The 18135-nt window shown below is 44.7% G+C and overlaps 1 protein-coding gene across 1 annotated transcript in view; it reads right to left on the bottom strand.

The window, feature by feature from the left end:
* The window catches only part of LOC124259512 (dual 3',5'-cyclic-AMP and -GMP phosphodiesterase 11-like), a 62789-nt gene that overhangs the window by 24202 nt on the left and 20452 nt on the right, over positions 1-18135 (bottom strand). The window contains exons 8-11 of the mRNA XM_046693641.1: positions 7656-7743; positions 4885-4985; positions 4368-4445; positions 1955-2018 (exon numbers count right to left, since the gene is read on the bottom strand). Coding sequence (XP_046549597.1) covers positions 1955-2018; positions 4368-4445; positions 4885-4985; positions 7656-7743 — 331 coding nt within the window. The remainder of the gene's footprint in view (positions 1-1954; positions 2019-4367; positions 4446-4884; positions 4986-7655; positions 7744-18135) is intronic.

Raw genomic sequence — 18135 nt, 5'->3', positions numbered from 1 at the left:
GTCATGACACCAAACATGGGGAGGATGTAACTGAGATGTGTTGTCATGACACCAAACATGGGGAGGATGTAACTGAGATGTGTTGTCATGACACCAAACATGGGGAGGATGTAACTGAGATGTGTTGTCAGGACACCAAACATGGGGAGGATGTAACTGAGATGTGTTGTCATCACACCAAACATGGGGAGGATGTAACTGAGATGTGTTGTCAGGACACCAAACATGGGGAGGATGTAACTGAGATGTGTTGTCATGACACCAAACATGGGGAGGATGTAACTGAGATGTGTTGTCATGACACCAAACATGGGGAGGATGTAACTGAGAGGGGAGGATGTAACTGAGATGTGTTGTCATGACACCAAACATGGGGAGGAGGTAACTAAGAGATGTGTTGTCATGACACCAAACATGGGGAGGATGTAACTGAGATGTGTTGTCATGACACCAAACATGGGGAGGATGTAACTGAGATGTGTTGTCATGACACCAAACATGGGGACAGAGATGTGTTCTCATGGGAGATGATGTAACTGAGATGTGTTGTCATGACACCAAACATGGGGAGGATGTAACTGAGATGTGTTGTCAGGACACCAAACATGGGGAGGATGTAACTGAGATGTGTTGTCATGACACCATGGGGAGGATGTAACTGAGATGTGTTGTCATGGGGGAGGATGTAACTGAGATGTGTTGTCATGACACCAAACATGGGGAGGATGTAACTGAGATGTGTTGTCAGGACATCAAACATGGGGAGGATGTAACTGAGATGTGTTGTCATGACACCAAACATGGGGAGGATGTAACTGAGATGTGTTGTCATGACACCAAACATGGGGAGGATGTAACTGAGATGTGTTGTCAGGACACCAAACATGGGGAGGATGTAACTGAGATGTGTTGTCAGGACACCAAACATGGGGAGGATGTAACTGAGATGTGTTGTCAGGACACCAAACATGGGGAGGATGTAACTGAGATGTGTTGTCAGGACACCAAACATGGGGAGGATGTAACTGAGATGTGTTGTCATGACACCAAACATGGGGAGGATGTAACTGAGATGTGTTGTCATGACACCAAACATGGGGAGGATGTAACAGAGATGTGTTGTCAGGACACCAAACATGGGGAGGATGTAACTGAGATGTGTTGTCAGGACACCAAACATGGGGAGGATGTAACTGAGATGTGTTGTCAGGACACCAAACATGGGGAGGGTGTAACTGAGATGTGTTGTCAGGACACCAAACATGGGGAGGATGTAACTGAGATGTGTTGTCATGACACCAAACATGGGGAGGATGTAACGGAGATGTGTTGTCATGACACCAAACATGCGGAGGATGTAACCGAGATGTGTTGTCAGGACACCAAACATGGGGAGGATGTAACTGAGATGTGTTGCCATGACACCAAACATGGGGAGGATGTAACTGAGATGTGTTGTCATGACACCAAACATGGGGAGGATGTAACTGAGATGTGTTGTCATCATACCAAACATGGGGAGGATGTAACTGAGATGTGTTGTCATGACACCAAACATGGGGAGGATGTAACTGAGATGTGTTGTCATGACACCAAACATGGGGAGGATGTAACTGAGATGTGTTGTCATGACACCAAACATGGGGAGGATGTAACTGAGATGTGTTGTCATCTTCCCAAACATGGGGAGGATGTAACTGAGATGAGTTGTCAGGACATCAAACTTGGGGAGGGTGTAACTGAGATGTGTTGTCATGACACCAAACTTGGGGAGGGTGTAACTGAGATGAGTTGTCATGACATCAAACATGGGGAAGATGTAACTGAGATGTGTTGTCATGACACCAAACTTGGGGAGGGTGTAACTGATGTTGCTGAAGACCAGTTCTAACCGGAATCTTCACAGGTCAGGGTGGAGGTGGCAGGTGAGTAAATTGATAGATGAAGCTCTTACCTTCCTCTGCACCTCCCATGGTTTGGCAATGGCTGCAACATCTGAGGCCGTCATCATCATTGACCTGCGACACACAATACCTGAACTATAACCTCAGTATTATAGTTTCAAATACGCTAGTGGTCATTCTAATCTTTCTAAAAAGTGGGCTCATGGCCCACCTGTCCTCAGTTCTGTGGGCCACTTAGAAAATGTGGAACATGTCCAACTGCTGTGACTGCCATGCAAAACTTGCTAGTTACTGGTATGTGTGACGGGAAAGGTCAACAATTTGGCAAAAAGAAACCAAATCAAGATCAGTTCAACACATTTATAAAACAGTTCACATTAATTCAAAATGGATTTTAAAAGATGACTAAATGGTAAACTATACAAAATACCCAATCTCAATGTTCATTCACAACTGACCAGTTTTCTTCTAGCTGACACTGTAAGTCTGTTTTTAACACAAAACCTTTAAAACACAACTTGACACTTCAACAATGTCTTATCAGTGTTTGTATGATTGTGATCATTCAGTCGGTGACTAATATATTTTCATATCATCAGATTATATTTGTGGACATTATACCTGTGTAGATGGCAGTGTTTGATATTGCTGCAATGTGTCTGGATGCATCATGCAGTAACTGTAAATACTCTGATGATGGCTTGTGGTTAAGATACAGTTGTCTTCAGTTTGTGACATGTTTTACAATTATTCATGTGATAACTGAAGAAACAGCGGATGTATTGAAGTGTCCCAAAGCCCAGCACACAAGGATGCTTGTAATGTTGATTGTGAATTCTAACCCTGAACCTGCCATACCCTTGTTTTTCAGGTGGGTATTGCACACTGTACATTGCGTACATTTGCTGCTACTTGGTTGAATGATAGCCAGAGGCAAAGTGGGAACCACAAATCTAAAATAAATACAAGTATTGTCACTAAGGGGACATAATCCCCCCACCCCAAATTATCAAATCAAACATATAAAGTACCGGTAATGAAAGTTTAAGATGAAGTTAAATGTCAACAAAAACATGACTAATCAACCTCTCTTGTTATCTGGCTCTTTAGTTGTTCAAACACACACATATTTTCAAGACTGACTTTGACCTTGACATGAATGTCATAGGGTATGAAATATGCAAAACTAGTACTAAAGAAATTGCTTATTGAAAAGCATTCAAGAGAAGTCTTAAAAGTTTATGAAGAAAATCCAGTGAACCGTTCTTAAAATATCTTGCTGACAATTCAGGTTAACATGCTGAAATCTTCAAAGTGTCGTCGTGACCCTAAAAATTATGTGAAGGTCACCAAAATTGAATGGGCCCTGGGCCTTCCCTAGATGAAGCTTGGTGTCAAATATGACGAAAATCCAGTGACTATTTTTTGCGATATCTTGCTGACTATCTTAACATGCAATTTAACATGCTGTAATCTTCAGTGTCGCCATGACCTTGAAAATTAAGTGAAGGTCACCAAAATCGACTGGGCCCTGCGCCTTCCCTAGATAAAGCTTGGTATTGAATACGAAGAAAATCCAGAGAACGGGTCCTGAGATAGCTTAACATGCAGGTAAAATGTGTAAGTCCCCTTGTGACCTTGAAATGAAGGTCAAGGTCACCAAACCTGAGTTGGACCTTTCTTATACTGTGATGAAACTACGTACCAAATATGAAAAGAATCTAGTGAACGGTTCTTAAGATATTCCAATTCGTACGGACAGAGCCTAATACTATATCCCCCGCTTCGCGCTAAACTCACGGCGGGGGATAATAAACACATGGACGCCGGTTCTTTGCAAAAAATGAAAGAAGTTTAGACCGACATCAGCATTTCACAGCCGGTGTGCCCCTATGGCAAAAAAGTGTGAAACTGCCACATGCAACATGATTGGTTCACTAAACAAAACTGACCTATCACAATCAATTTTACATAGCGCTTCAGTCATATATTATTCTCATTATACAGATTTGAAGGCTTCTAGCTATCATTGTAAACACAGGTAGATATTGATGTGCTGAGTTAAGTGTACTCAAAACAATAATAGATCTCTTCAGGGAGGGAAGGTAGCGCTACTACAGGTTTGGAGTTTTGCATGATCTGCCAAGTGAAAATAACTTGTCATGCATTTCAGAATGATATTTATGAACGTACCAACTTGTACAGTGTGCCATGTAAAATGTTAGTGTGCAAATGGGGCAAAGGGGCTGCCTTGAATAAACACAGATACACTGAAGAAAATAAAGATGTTTAGAATAACATAACTAAGTTGTGTCTTTTGTGGCTTGCAATGCTAATGTTCAGGAAGGTGAATCCTTCTTCCCTGTTGAAAGCAGTTGGTTTATCTGCAATGCTGACTTCTAGCTACAGACAGTGGTGTAGTACAACATGCTACGTGGTCTTGTCACTGTGGGCAGGACATACCTGAGTAAATCTCGATGGTCATCATTGTTCCAATCAGCTTTGTCAGCTTTCACCAACTCAAAGAATTTTCCCCGATACCTGAAGAGTGATAGATACATAGCAATATGTTCAGAAAATGCACAGTGTTATATGGCAGTACATGGGCACACATCTGTAGACGAGTTCCTGGCTTCCCAAGCTTGTGAGGATTCCTGGGGCTTCGATCATGTGGCATACTGAACCTCAAGTTACACATGGTGCCTCGTCAGGCAAGTGATTGGTTAAGAACATACCTTGTTTACACAGCAATGAATGGGTACAATAACATGGTGAATGCTAATCTTCAGGCGCTGTCAAAGGCAGCGTTGATTGGACACTCACCAGGAAGCTGAGAATGTGAGTCTACTGATGAGGTAAAACTGTTTAGCACCATCAGCATACTTTGGGGCATGAATATGTCACAGCTACATATGCACATATAAATAAATATAAGAGCTAATTACAGGAGATCTCTTTACTTATGAGAAATGTTGCCTACCTGAAGTAAAGAGCAAGATCAGTTGACAGGATAGCACTCTCCAACATCTGAAGGATTGTTTCATACTCACTCTGTGATACATTACACAGAATATCATTTCCCTGAAACAGACACTGAAATCAGGTAACATGTTACAGCATCACCTGAGCTCATTATAATTAACTTACCACAAACACAAAAAACATTCTCAAATATTTCTCCACAACAGCCAGTTATAATGTTTATAGATCAATGTGTGGGAATATATAGGTCTGTGTTTAATTCCCCTACAGTGCACATTCGCCAACTACTGTACCCCACAGTGCACATTCCCCCACCCCCACAGTGCACATTTCCCCCATTACTGTACCCCTACAGTGCACTTTCCCCACCCCCACAGTGCACATTTCCTCCATTACTGTACCCCACAGTGCACATTCCCCAACCCCCACAGTGCACATTTCCCCATTACTGTACCCCTAGAGTGCACATTCCCCACCCCACAGTGCAAATTTCCCCATTACTGTACCTCTAGAGTGCACATTCCCCACCCCCACAGTGCACACTTCTCACATTACTGTACCCCCTACAGTGCACATTCCCCACCCCCACAGTGCACATTTCCTCCATTACTGTACCCCCACAGTGCACATTCCCCACCCCGACAGTGTACATTTCCCCATTACTTTACCCCTACAGTGCACATTTCCCCAATAACTGTACCCCTACAGTGCATATTCGGCCCCATTACTGTACCCCTACATTGCACATTTCCCCACCCCACAGTGCACATTTACTCCATTACTGTACCCCCACAGTGCAAATTCCCCACCCCGACAGTGCACATTTCCCCATTACTTTACCCCTACAGTGCACATTCCCAAAACCCCCACAGTGCACATTTCCCCAATAACTGTACCCCTACAGTGCACATTCACCCCATTAATGTACCCCCTACATTGCACATTTCCCCACCCCCACAGTGCACATTTACTCCATTACAGTACCCCCACAGTGCACATTCCCCACCCGACAGTGCACATTTCCCCATTACTTTACCCCTACAGTGCACATTTCCCCAATAACTGTACCCCCACAGTGCACATTCACCCCATTAATGTACCCCTACAGTGCACATTTCCCCCACCCCACAGTGCACATTTACTCCATTACTGTACCCCCACAGTGCAAATTCCCCATTATTAGAACCCGACAGTGCACATTTCCCCACCCCCACAGTGCACATTTACTCCCATTACTGTACCCCCACAGTGCAAATTCCCCCACCCGACAGTGCACATTTCCCCAATAACTGTACCCCTACAGTGCACATTCGCCCCATTACTGTGCCCTACAGTGCACATTCCCCACCCCCAAAGTGCACATTCTCCTACCACTGTACCCCCCACAGTGCACATTCTCCTACCACTGTACCCCTACAGTGCACATTCACCCCATTACTGTACCCCTACAGTGCACATTCCCCCACCCCCACAGTGCACATTTCCTCCATTACTGTACCCCTACAGTGCACATTCCCCCAACCCCACAGTGCACATTTCCCCAATAACTGTACCCCTACAGTGCACATTCCCCAACCCCCACAGTGCACATTTCCCCAAACTGTGTACCCTAAAGTGCACATTCAACCCATTAATGTACCCCTACAGTGCACATTCCCCACCCCACACAGTGCACATTTACTCCATTACAGTACCCCCACAGTGCAAATTCCCCCACCCCGACAGTGCACATTTCCCCATAACTGTACCCCTACAGTGCAGATTCCCTCCATTACTGTACCCCCTACAGTGCTCATTCCCCACCCCAACAGTGCACATTCCCCGATTATTGTACCCCCACAGTGCACGCCCCCCATTACTGTACCCCCCCAGTGCACATTCCCCATTACTGTACCCCTACCATGCACATTACCTCCATTACTGTACCCCCACAGTGCACATTCCCCCATTACTGTACCCCACAGTGCACATTCCCTTCATTACTGTACTCCTACAGTGCACATTCCCTCCATTACTGTACCCCCACAGTGCATATTCCCCACTCTTGTACAATCACAGTGCATATTCCCCCATTACTTTACCCCCAGTGCACATTCCCCACCCAACCAGTGCGATTTCCCCATTACTGTACCCCCACAGTGCATATTCCCCACTCCTGTACAATCACAGTGCATATTTGCTCCATTACTGTACCCCCAGTGCACATTCCCCCATCCCCCAGTGCACATTCTCCCACCACTGTACCCCCACAGTGCACATTCCCCCAATTACTGTACCCCTACAGTGCACATTCCCCCCATTACTGTACCCCTACAGTGCACATTCCCTTCATTACTGTACCCCTACAGTGCACATTCCCTCCATTACTGGAAAGGAGCACTACCACCAATTTCAGTTAAAGTAATAATTGTTGCCATGGAAACACAAACAAATATTTTATTTAGAAATACAAAACTACCAAAAGGCACTAGTTCACCACTAGACCTATCTATGTGCAAAGTTTCGAGTAGAAATATTTACGGTTTGTATGTTCTGCTCCAGAAAACACGAATTTGCATGGATGGATCAATATCCATTGACACACCACTAATAATTCATACCTCTCCAAGGTAACTGTTTGTACAGCCCCAGTTGCCCCAAATCAGAGAACAAAGCAGGACTTCATCTGATGTTTACATGAATACAGACAATACATGATAGTGATGTGCTAACAATTGGATACTAAACCACAACTAGCTATCTATGTCATAAAACGTGTTTCTGTGTTACCTTTGTTGTAAGAATCATGATGCACTGATCAAAGTGATGGTGCTCAAGGGTTGAGGTGGTGTACAGTTCTGCCAGAGGAGTGTTCACTCTGAAACACACACGCATATATACAGTTCTCTTGTCAGTACATGCAGTCACAACAAGTTTGGTGGCATGGTTTGGGGTTGAGGGTGTGTACAGTTCTGCCAGAGGAGTGTTCACTCTGAAACACACACGCATATATACAGTTCTCTTGTCAGTACATGCAGTCACTACAAGTTTGGTGGCATGGTTTGGGGTTGAGGGTGTGTGCTATGGTTTAGGGTTATGTGTGTTGTGTGGTGTGGCAAGGTGTGATATGGTTTAAGGTTGATTGTATATGGTGAGTGTGATGTGGTGTTGTTTAAGGCTGATTGTGTATGGTGAGTGTGATGTGTGGTTTAAGGTTGACTGTGTATGGTGAGTGTGATGTGGTGTGATGTGGTGTGATGTGGTTTAAGGCTGATTGTGTATGGTGAGTGTGATGTGGTGTTGTTTAAGGCTGATTTGGCATGGTGAGTGTGATGTGTGGTTTAAGGCTGATTGTGTATGGTGAGTGTGATGTGTTGTTTAAGGCTGATTGTGCGTGGTGAGTGTGATGTGGTGTGATGTGGTGTGGTATGGTTTAAGGCTGATTGTGTATGGTGAGTGTGATGTGTGGTTAAAGGCTGATTGTGTATGGTGAGTGTGATGTGTGGTTTAAGGCTGATTGTGTATGGTGAGTGTGATGTGTTGTTTAAGGCTGATTGTGCGTGGTGAGTGTGATGTGGTGTGATGTGGTGTGGTATGGTTTAAGGCTGATTGTGTATGGTGAGTGTGATGTGTGGTTAAAGGCTGATTGTGTATGGTGAGTGTGATGTGTGGGTTAAGGCTGATTGTGTATGGTGAGTGTGATGTGGTGTGGTATGGTTTAAGGCTTATTGTGCATGGTGAGTGTGATGATGTGGTTTTAGGTTGATTTGTATGGTGAGTGTGATGTAGTGTTGTTTAAGGATGATTGTGGTGAGTGTCATGTGATGTGGTTTAAGGCTGATTGTGTATGGTGAGTGTGATGTGATGTGGTTTAAGGCTTATTGTGTATGGTGAGTGTGATGTGGTTTAAGGCTGACTGTGTATGGTGAGTGTGATGATGTGGTTTAAGGTTGATTTGTATGGTGAGTGTGATGTAGTGTTGTTTAGAGCTTATTGTGCATGGTGAGTGTGATGTAGTGTTGTTTAAGGCTTATTGTGCATGGTGAGTGTGATGATGTGATTTAAGGCTTATTGTGTATGGTGAGTGTGATGATGTGGTTTAAGGCTGATTGTGCATGGTGAGTGTGATGTGATGTGGTTTAAGGCTGATTGTGCATGGTGAGTGTGATGTGGTTTAAGGCTGATTGTGCAAGGTGAGTGTGATGATGTGGTTTAAGGTTGATTTGTATGGTGAGTGTGATGTAGTGTTGTTTAAGGCTTATTGTGTATGGTGAGTGTGATGGGATGTGGTTTAAGGCTTATTGTGTATGGTGACTGTGATGTGATGTGGTTTAAGGCTTATTGTGTATGGTGAGTGTGATGTGGTTTAAGGCTTATTGTGCACGGTGAGTGTGATGTGATGTGGTTTCAGACGTATTGTGCGTGGTGAGTGTGAGGTGGTTTAAGGCTTATTGTGCATGGTGAGTGTGATGATGTGGTTTAAGGCTGTGCATTGAGTGTTGATGTGGTTTTAAGGCGTGCATGGTGAGTGTGATGATGTTTGGTTTAAGGCTTATTGTGTATGGTGAGTGATTAGTGATGATGTGGTTTAAGGCTTATTGTGCATGGTGAGTGTGAATGTGATGTGGTTTAAGGCTGATTGTGCATGGTGGTTGTGATGTGGTTTAAGGCTTATTGTGCATGGTGAGTGTGATGATGTGGTTTAAGGCTGATTGTGCATGGTGAGTGTGATGATGTGGTTTTAAGGCTTATTGTGTATGGTGAGTGTGATGTGGTATGGTTTAAGGCTGATTGTGTATGGTGATCGTGTATGATGTGGTTTAAGGCTGATTGTGCATGGTGAGTGTGTGATGTGTAGTTTAAAGGCTGATTGTGTATGGTGAGTGTGATGATGGTTTAAGGCTTATTGTGCATGGTGAGTGTGATGATGTGGTTTAAAGGTTGATTGTGTATGGTGAGTGTGATGTAGTGTTGTTTAAAAGGCTTGTTGTGCATGGTGAGTGTGATGTGATGTGTGTTTATAAGGCTGATTGTGTATGCATGGTGGAGGTGTGATGATGTGATTTAAAGGCTGATTGTGCATGGTGAGTGTGGCTGATTGTGATGTGGTTTAAGAGCTGATTGTGCATGGTGAGAGTGTGATGATGTGGTTTAAGGCTGATTGTGCATGGTGAAGTGTGATGGTAGATGTTTAAGGCTGATTGTGCATGGTGAGTGTGTGATGATGTGGTTTAAGGCTGATTGTGTATGGTGAGTGTGATGTAGTGTTGTTTAAGGCTTATTGTGTATGGTGAGTGTGATGTGATGTGGTTTAAGGCTGATTGTGTATGGTGAGTGTGATGTGTGATGTGATGTTTTTTAAGGCTTATTGTGATGTGAACAAAAGGCTATGGTGAGTGTGATGTGGTTTAAGGCTTATTGTGCACGGTGAGTGTGATGTGATGTGGTTTCAGACGTATTGTGCGTGGTGAGTGTGAGGTGGTTTAAGGCTTATTGTGCATGGTGAGTGTGATGATGTGGTTTAAGGCTGATTGTGTTCGGTGAGTGTGATGATGTGGTTTAAGGCTTATTGTGTATGGTGAGTGTGATGATGTGGTTTAAGGCTTATTGTGCATGGTGAGTGTGATGATGTGGTTTAAGGCTGATTGTGCATGGTGGTTGTGATGTGGTTTAAGGCTTATTGTGCATGGTGAGCGTGATGATGTGGTTTAAGGCTGATTGTGCATGGTGAGTGTGATGATGTGGTTTAAGGCTTATTGTGTATGGTGAGTGTGATGTGGTATGGTTTAAGGCTGATTGTGTATGGTGATCGTGATGATGTGGTTTAAGGTTGATTGTGTATGGTGAGTGTGATGTAGTGTAGTTTAAGGCTGATTGTGTATGGTGAGTGTGATGTGGTTTAAGGCTTATTGTGCATGGTGAGTGTGATGATGTGGTTTAAGGTTGATTGTGTATGGTGAGTGTGATGTGGTTTAAGGCTTATTGTGCATGGTGAGTGTGATGTGATGTGGTTTAAGGCTGATTGTGTATGGTGAGTGTGATGTGGTTTAAGGCTGATTGTGCATGGTGAGTGTGATGTGATGTGGTTTAAGGCTGATTGTGTATGGTAAGTGTGATGATGAGGTTTAAGGCTGATTGTGTATGGTGAGTGTGATGATGTGGTTTAAGGTGGATTTGTATGGTGAGTGTGATGTAGTGTTGTTTAAGGCTTATTGTGTATGGTGAGTGTGATGTGATGTGGTTTAAGGCTGATTGTGTATGGTGAGTCTGATGTGATGTGGTTTAAGGCTTATTGTGCATGGTGAGTGTGATGATGTGATTTAAGGCTGATTGTGTATGGTGAGTGTGATGTGATGTGGTTTAAGGCTGATTGTGCATGGTGAGTGTGATGTGATGTGGTTTAAGGCTGATTGTGCATGGTGAGTGTGATGTGATGTGGTTTAAGGCTGATTGTGCATGGTGAGTGTGATGATGTGGTTTAAGGCTGATTTGTATGGTGAGTGTGATGTAGTGTTGTTTAAGGCTTATTGTGTATGGTGAGTGTGATGTGATGTGGTTTAAGGTTGATTGTGTATGGTGAGTGTGATGTACTGTTGTTTAAGGCTTATTGTGTATGGTGAGTGTGATGTGGTTTAAGGCTTATTGTGCATGGTGGGTGTGATGTGGTTTAAGGCTGATTGTGTATGGTGAGTGTGATGATGTGGTTTAAGGCTGATTGTGTAACGGATGGACACGACTGCATGGATGGACACACTGACAGCATCACAGGACACAGTGGATGGATGGAGCCAAGGACACACTGACAGCATGGTGGACACGACTGGACACAGTGGACACGACACACACACAGTGGATGGATGACCCACATGGACACAGGCATGCCGATCAGGAGGGACACACAGGAGATGGACACAGACAAGTGGATGGAGCCGACAGTGGAGTGGATCACTGACACACACACATGGAGTGGATGGACAAGGAAGGACACACACAGCATGGACACAGGACACAGGCATGAGGAAGAAACACACTGACTGGTATGGTGGATGTGGACACTGACAGGAAAGGAGTGGATGGATGTGAAGGCCGACCAGCACAGGACACACTGAGTGGAGTGGACACTGACTGCATGGATCATCCCACAGGATGGACACACAGCATGGACACACAAGGAGTGACGGAGGAAGACACACAGTGGACACACTGGATGGACACAACAGTGCATGGACAGGACAAGAGAAGGATGGATGGACACACGGACAAGAGTGGAGGAAAGATGGACACTGACCAGTGGACACTGAGGACGAGTGGATCAGCACGGTGGAGTGGAAAGTGGACGACACAGTGGAGTGGACACACTGACTGCATGATGGATGGAACACTGACACACAGGAGTGGATGGATGTGGGAGACACTGACAGCAGGTGTGGATGGATGGGACACAGGAAAGAGTGGATGGATGGACATGTGGACACACAAACAGTGGATGGATGGAAAGGAACAAGAAGGGAGTGGAGGACAAGTGGACAGAAGGAAGACATGGCTTGTATTGTGGATGGATGGAAGGAACATGGTGGATGGACACACAGAACAGCAGGATGGACACTTGTGTATGGATGTCAGTGTGGAATGAAAATGTGGATGGATGGAATGAAGAGTGGAGGAAAAGAAATGACATGGATTGTGGATGGAAGGAAGGACAGGAGTGGATGTGGATAAAGAAGGACCTATATGGATGTGGAAGTGGATTTAGTAGTGGTGGAGGGACTGAAAGAATAATGACAGTATGGAAAAGAGTGGATGGATGGAAGGACAGTATGGTGGATGGATGGGAAAGGAGAAGGAGTATGGTGGATGGGGATGGAAAGGAGAAGAAGGATGGAAGAAAGGAAGGAAGGAAGGAGAAAGGATTGCAGTGGATGGATAAGGAAAGGAGATGGATGGATGTGGGAAGGAGTGGAGGAAGAAAGGAATATGAGTAGAAGGATGGATGGATAATGACATGAAGGAAAGGAGTCTGATGGATGGGAAGGAGAAGGTGGATGGATGGAAGATTAGGTGGATGGATAAGGAAGGTTGATTAGAATGGTGGATGGATGGGGAATATTGAAGGATGGAAAGAAGGATGGTGGATGGGAAAGGAGCATGGATTTAGTGGATGGGAAAGGGAGAAGGATAGTGGATTGTGAAGTAGTGAAGAAGTGGTGGATAAAGAAAGAAGGAGTGTGGATGGGGGGAAGGAAGATAGTATGAAGGGGGAAAGAAGGAAGGTGGATGGGAAAGGAAGGTTGAAGGTGGAGGAAGGAAGGAGTAGTGGTGGATGGGACATGAAGTATGGTGGATGGATGGGAAGGAAAAGATTGTATGGTGGAAGGACATGGAAGGATGGATGGGGAAAGGAAAATAATGGAAAGGAAGGCTGGATTGTATGGTGGATGGATGGGGAAAGACCATATATGAGTGATGGTCTATCGATCAGTAATGGAGTGACGTGATCCATTCCATTCATCGATCAGTATGGACGATCGTATCGGTCCGGATCAGTGACGACGGTTTGGTCACCGATCAGTACGGTAAACGTGGCCGACGAGCGGACGTCATGGCCGATCAGACGCGGATGGAAGCCGATCAGTGGATCAGCCGGCCGACTGAAGGCCGACTGGTATGGTGAGTGGATCAGACGAAGACCCACAGCACACAGGACGGACACAACACACAGGTGGACGGACACACAGTACGGTGGATGGCATGGTGGACCGACACCGACACTGACTGACACGATCGACACACGGATGGACGACCGACACGATCGAGGCATGGACACAGGCGGATGGCCGACAGGAACGACACACAGGCCGACACGGAGGAAGAGGACACAGGACCGAACACAGGCATGGACACAACGAGTGGACGGACACACAGACACACCAGCACACGGACAGGCTGATCAGCACGGTGGATGGAAGGCCGAAGGACGACACACACAGGACCACAAGGACACGACGGTGAGCCCGATGACACAGCACGGACGACACGACTGTATGGATGGACACTGACAGCATGGTGGACACTGACAGCATGGACATGGACACAAGGACACAGGCATGAGTGGATGGACAAGGAGTGGACCACACACACACAGGCCGACTGCATGGTGACACAGCACGGGACACAGAGTGGATCACTGAGGACACAGCACAGTGGATGACTGAACACAACGTGAGGAACACACAGGAAGACCCACAGCACGGTGGACACACGGAGGACACGGACACAGAGGGACACTTCAGGAACAGCAGGACACACACAGATCAAGGAAGACACAGGAGTGGATGGACACTTGTGGAGGAAGACCACAGACACATGGATGGACGGACACACTGGGACCACACATGGTGGATGTGGACACAGTGGATATGGTGGATACGAGCCGAGAAAGAGGAAAGAAAGGAAGGAAGGAAGTGGAGTGGATGGAAGGAGGCATGGATGGACACAAGAAAAGGACAGTATGGATGGATGGAAGGAGTAGTGGAGGATGGAAGGAGCATGGACTTGTGGAGGATGGAAGGAGAAGGAACGTGAGATGTGGGAAAGGAAAAGAAAGACATGGATAGTGGATGGGGGGAGCGGAAAATGGATGGAGTATGGTGGATGGATGGGGAAAGGACATGGATTAGAAGGTAGAGTGGATGTGGATGGGAATGGACAGCATGTGGATGGATGGGTGAGTGTGATGTAGTGTTGTTTAAGGCTGATTGTGTATGGTGAGTGTGATGTGATGTGGTTTAAGGCTGATTGTGTATGGTGAGTGTGATGTGATGTGGTTTAAGGCTGATTGTGCATGGTGAGTGTGATGTGTGGTTTAAGGCTGATTGTGTATGGTGAGTGTGATGTGATTTGGTTTAAGGCTGATTGTGTATGGTGAGTGTGATGTACTGTTGTTTAAGGCTTATTGTGTATGGTGAGTGTGATGTGATGTGGTTTAAGGCTTATTGTGCATGGTGGGTGTGATGTGGTTTAAGGCTTATTGTGTATGGTGAGTGTGATGTGATTTGGTTTAAGGCTGATTGTGTATGGTGAGTGTGTTGTAGTGTTGTTTAAGGCTGATTGTGTATGGTGAGTGTGATGTGATGTGGTTTAAGGCTGATTGTGCATGGTGAGTGTGATGATGTGGTTTAAGGCTTATTGTGCATGGTGGGTGTGATGATGTGGTTTAAGGCTTATTGTGCATGGTGAGTGATGATGATGTGGTTTAAGGCTGATTGTGTATGGTGAGTGTGATGATGTGGTTTAAGGCTGATTGTGTATGGTGAGTGTGATGATGTGGTTTAAGGCTGATTGTGTATGGTGAACGTTATGATGTGGTTTAAGGCTGATTGTGTATGGTGAGTGTGATGTAGTGTTGTTTAAGGCTGATTGTGTATGGTGAGTGTGATGTGATGTGGTTTAAGGCTGATTGTGCATGGTGAGTGTGATGTGATGTGGTTTAAGGCTGATTGTGCATGGTGAGTGTGATGTGATGTGGTTTAGGGCTGATTGTGCATGGTGAGTGTGATGATGTGGTTTAAGGCTGATTTGTATGGTGAGTGTGATGTAGTGTTGTTTAAGGCTTATTGTGTATGGTGAGTGTGATGTGATGTGGTTTAAGGTTGATTGTGTATGGTGAGTGTGATGTACTGTTGTTTAAGGCTGATTGTGTATGGTGAGTGTGATGTGGTTTAAGGCTTATTGTGCATGGTGTGTGTGATGTGGTTTAAGGCTGATTGTGTATGGTGAGTGTGATGATGTGGTTTAAGGCTGATTGTGTATGGTGAGTGTGATGTAGTGTTGTTTAAGGCTTATTGTGCATTGTGGGTGTGATGTGGTTTAAGGCTGATTGTGCATGGTGAGTGTGATGATGTGGTTTAAGGCTGATTGTGTATGGTGAGTGTGATGTAGTGTTGTTTAAGGCTGATTGTGTATGGTGAGTGTGATGTGATGTGGTTTAAGACCTATTGTGCATGGTGAGTGTGATGTGTGGTTTAAGGCTGATTGTGTATGGTGAGTGTGATGTGATTTGGTTTAAGGCTTGTTGTGTATGGTGAGTGTGTTGTAGTGTTGTTTAAGGCTGATTGTGTATGGTGAGTGTGATGTGATGTGGTTTAAGGCTGATTGTGCATGGTGAGTGTGATGATGTGGTTTAAGGCTGATTGTGTATGGTAAATGTTATGATGTGGTTTAAGGCTGATTGTGTATGGTGAGTGTGATGTCATGTGGTTTAAGGTTGATTGTGCATGGTGAGTGTGATGATGTGGTTTAAGGCTGATTGTGTATGGGAGTGAGTGTGATGTAGTGTTGTTTAAGGCTTATTGTGCATGGTGAGTGTGATGTGGTTTAAGGCTTATTGTGCATGGTGAGTGTGATGATGTGGTTTAAGGCTGATTGTGTATGGTGAGTGTGATGTGGTTTAAGGTTGATTGTGCATGGTGAGTGTGATGTGATGTGGTTTAAGGCTGATTGTGTACAGTGAGTGTGATGTAGTGTTGTTTAAGGCTGATTGTGTATGGTGAGTGTGATGTTATTTGGTTTAAGGCTGATTGTGTATGGTGAGTGTGATGTACTGTTGTTTAAGGCTGATTGTGTATGGTGAGTGTGATGTGATGTGGTTTAAGGCTTATTGTGCATGGTGGGTGTGATGTGGTTTAAGGCTTATTGTGTATGGTGAGTGTGATGATGTGGTTTAAGGCTGATTGTGTATGGTGAGTGTGATGTAGTATTGTTTAAGGCTTATTGTGCATGGTGAGTGTGATGTGGTTTAAGGCTTATTGTGCATGGTGAGTGTGATGATGTGGTTTAAGGCTGATTGTGTATGGTGAGTGTGATGTGATGTGGTTTAAGGCTGATTGTGCATGGTGAGTGTGATGATGTGGTTTAAGGCTGATTGTGTATGGTGAGTGTGATGTAATGTGTTGTTTAAGGCTGATTGTGTATGGTGAGTGTGATGTGATGTGGTTTAAGGCTGATTGTGTATGGTGAGTGTGATGTGATGTGGTTTAAGACTTATTGTGCATGGTGAGTGTGATGTGTGGTTTAAGGCTGATTGTGTATGGTGAGTGTGATGTGATTTGGTTTAAGGCTTGTTGTGTATGGTGAGTGTGTGATGTAGTGTTGTTTAAGGCTGATTGTGTATGGTGAGTGTGATGTGATGTGGTTTAAGGCTGATTGTGTATGGTGAGTGTGATGATGTGGTTTAAGGCTTATTGTGCATGGTGGGTGTGATGATGTGGTTTAAGGCTTATTGTGCATGGTGAGTGTGATGATGTGGTTTAAGGCTGATTGTGTATGGTGAGTGTGATGATGTGGTTTAAGGCTGATTGTGTATGGTGAGTGTGTGATGATGTGGTTTAAGGCTGATTGGTTTAAGGCTGATTGTGTATGGTGAGTGTTATGATGTGGTTTAAGGCTGATTGTGTATGGTGAGTGTGATGTAGTGTTGTTTAAGGCTGATTGTGTATGGTGAGTGTGATGTGATGTGGTTTAAGGCTGATTGTGTATGGTGAGTGTGATGTAGTGTGGTTTAAGGCTGATTGTGTATGGTGAGTGTGATGTGTGTTTAAGGCTGATTATGCATGGTGAGTGTGATGATGTGGTTTAAGGCTGTGATGTGGTGTGATGTGATGTTGTTTAAGGCTGATTGTGTATGGTGAGTGTGATGTGATGTGGTTTAAGGCTGATTGTGCATGGTGAGTGTGATGTGATGTCGTTTAAGGCTGATTGTGCATGGTGAGTGTGATGATGTGGTTTAAGGCTGATTTGTATGGTGAGTGTGATGTAGTGTTGTTTAAGGCTTATTGTGTATGGTGAGTGTGATGTTATGTGGTTTAAGGTTGATTGTGTATGGTGAGTGTGATGTGATGTGGTTTAAGGCTTATTGTGTATTGTGACAGTGAAGTGGTTTAAGGCTTATTGTGCATGGTGAGTGTGATGTGATGTGGTTTCAGGCGTATTGTGCGTGGTGAGTGTGATGGGGTTTAAGGCTTATTGTGCATGGTGAGTGTGATGATATGGTTTAAGGCTGATTGTGCATGGTGAGTGTGATGATGTGGTTTAAGGCTTATTGTGTTTTGTGAGTGTGATGTGGTATGGTTTAAGGCTCATTGTGTATGGTGAGTGTGATGTAGTGTTGTTTAAGGCTGATTGTGTATGGTGAGTGTGACGTGGTATGGTTTAAGGCTGATTGTGCATGGTGTGTGTGATGTGGTGTTGTTTAAGGCTGATTGTGCATGGTGAG

This window comes from Haliotis rubra, unplaced genomic scaffold (assembly GCF_003918875.1).
Source record: "Haliotis rubra isolate DU_JTF1 unplaced genomic scaffold, ASM391887v1 Scf726, whole genome shotgun sequence".
In the NCBI taxonomy this organism is placed as follows: domain Eukaryota; kingdom Metazoa; phylum Mollusca; class Gastropoda; order Lepetellida; family Haliotidae; genus Haliotis; species Haliotis rubra.
Note: the sequence above shows the minus strand (reverse complement) of the source record. Positions and strands in the feature narration are given on the sequence as shown.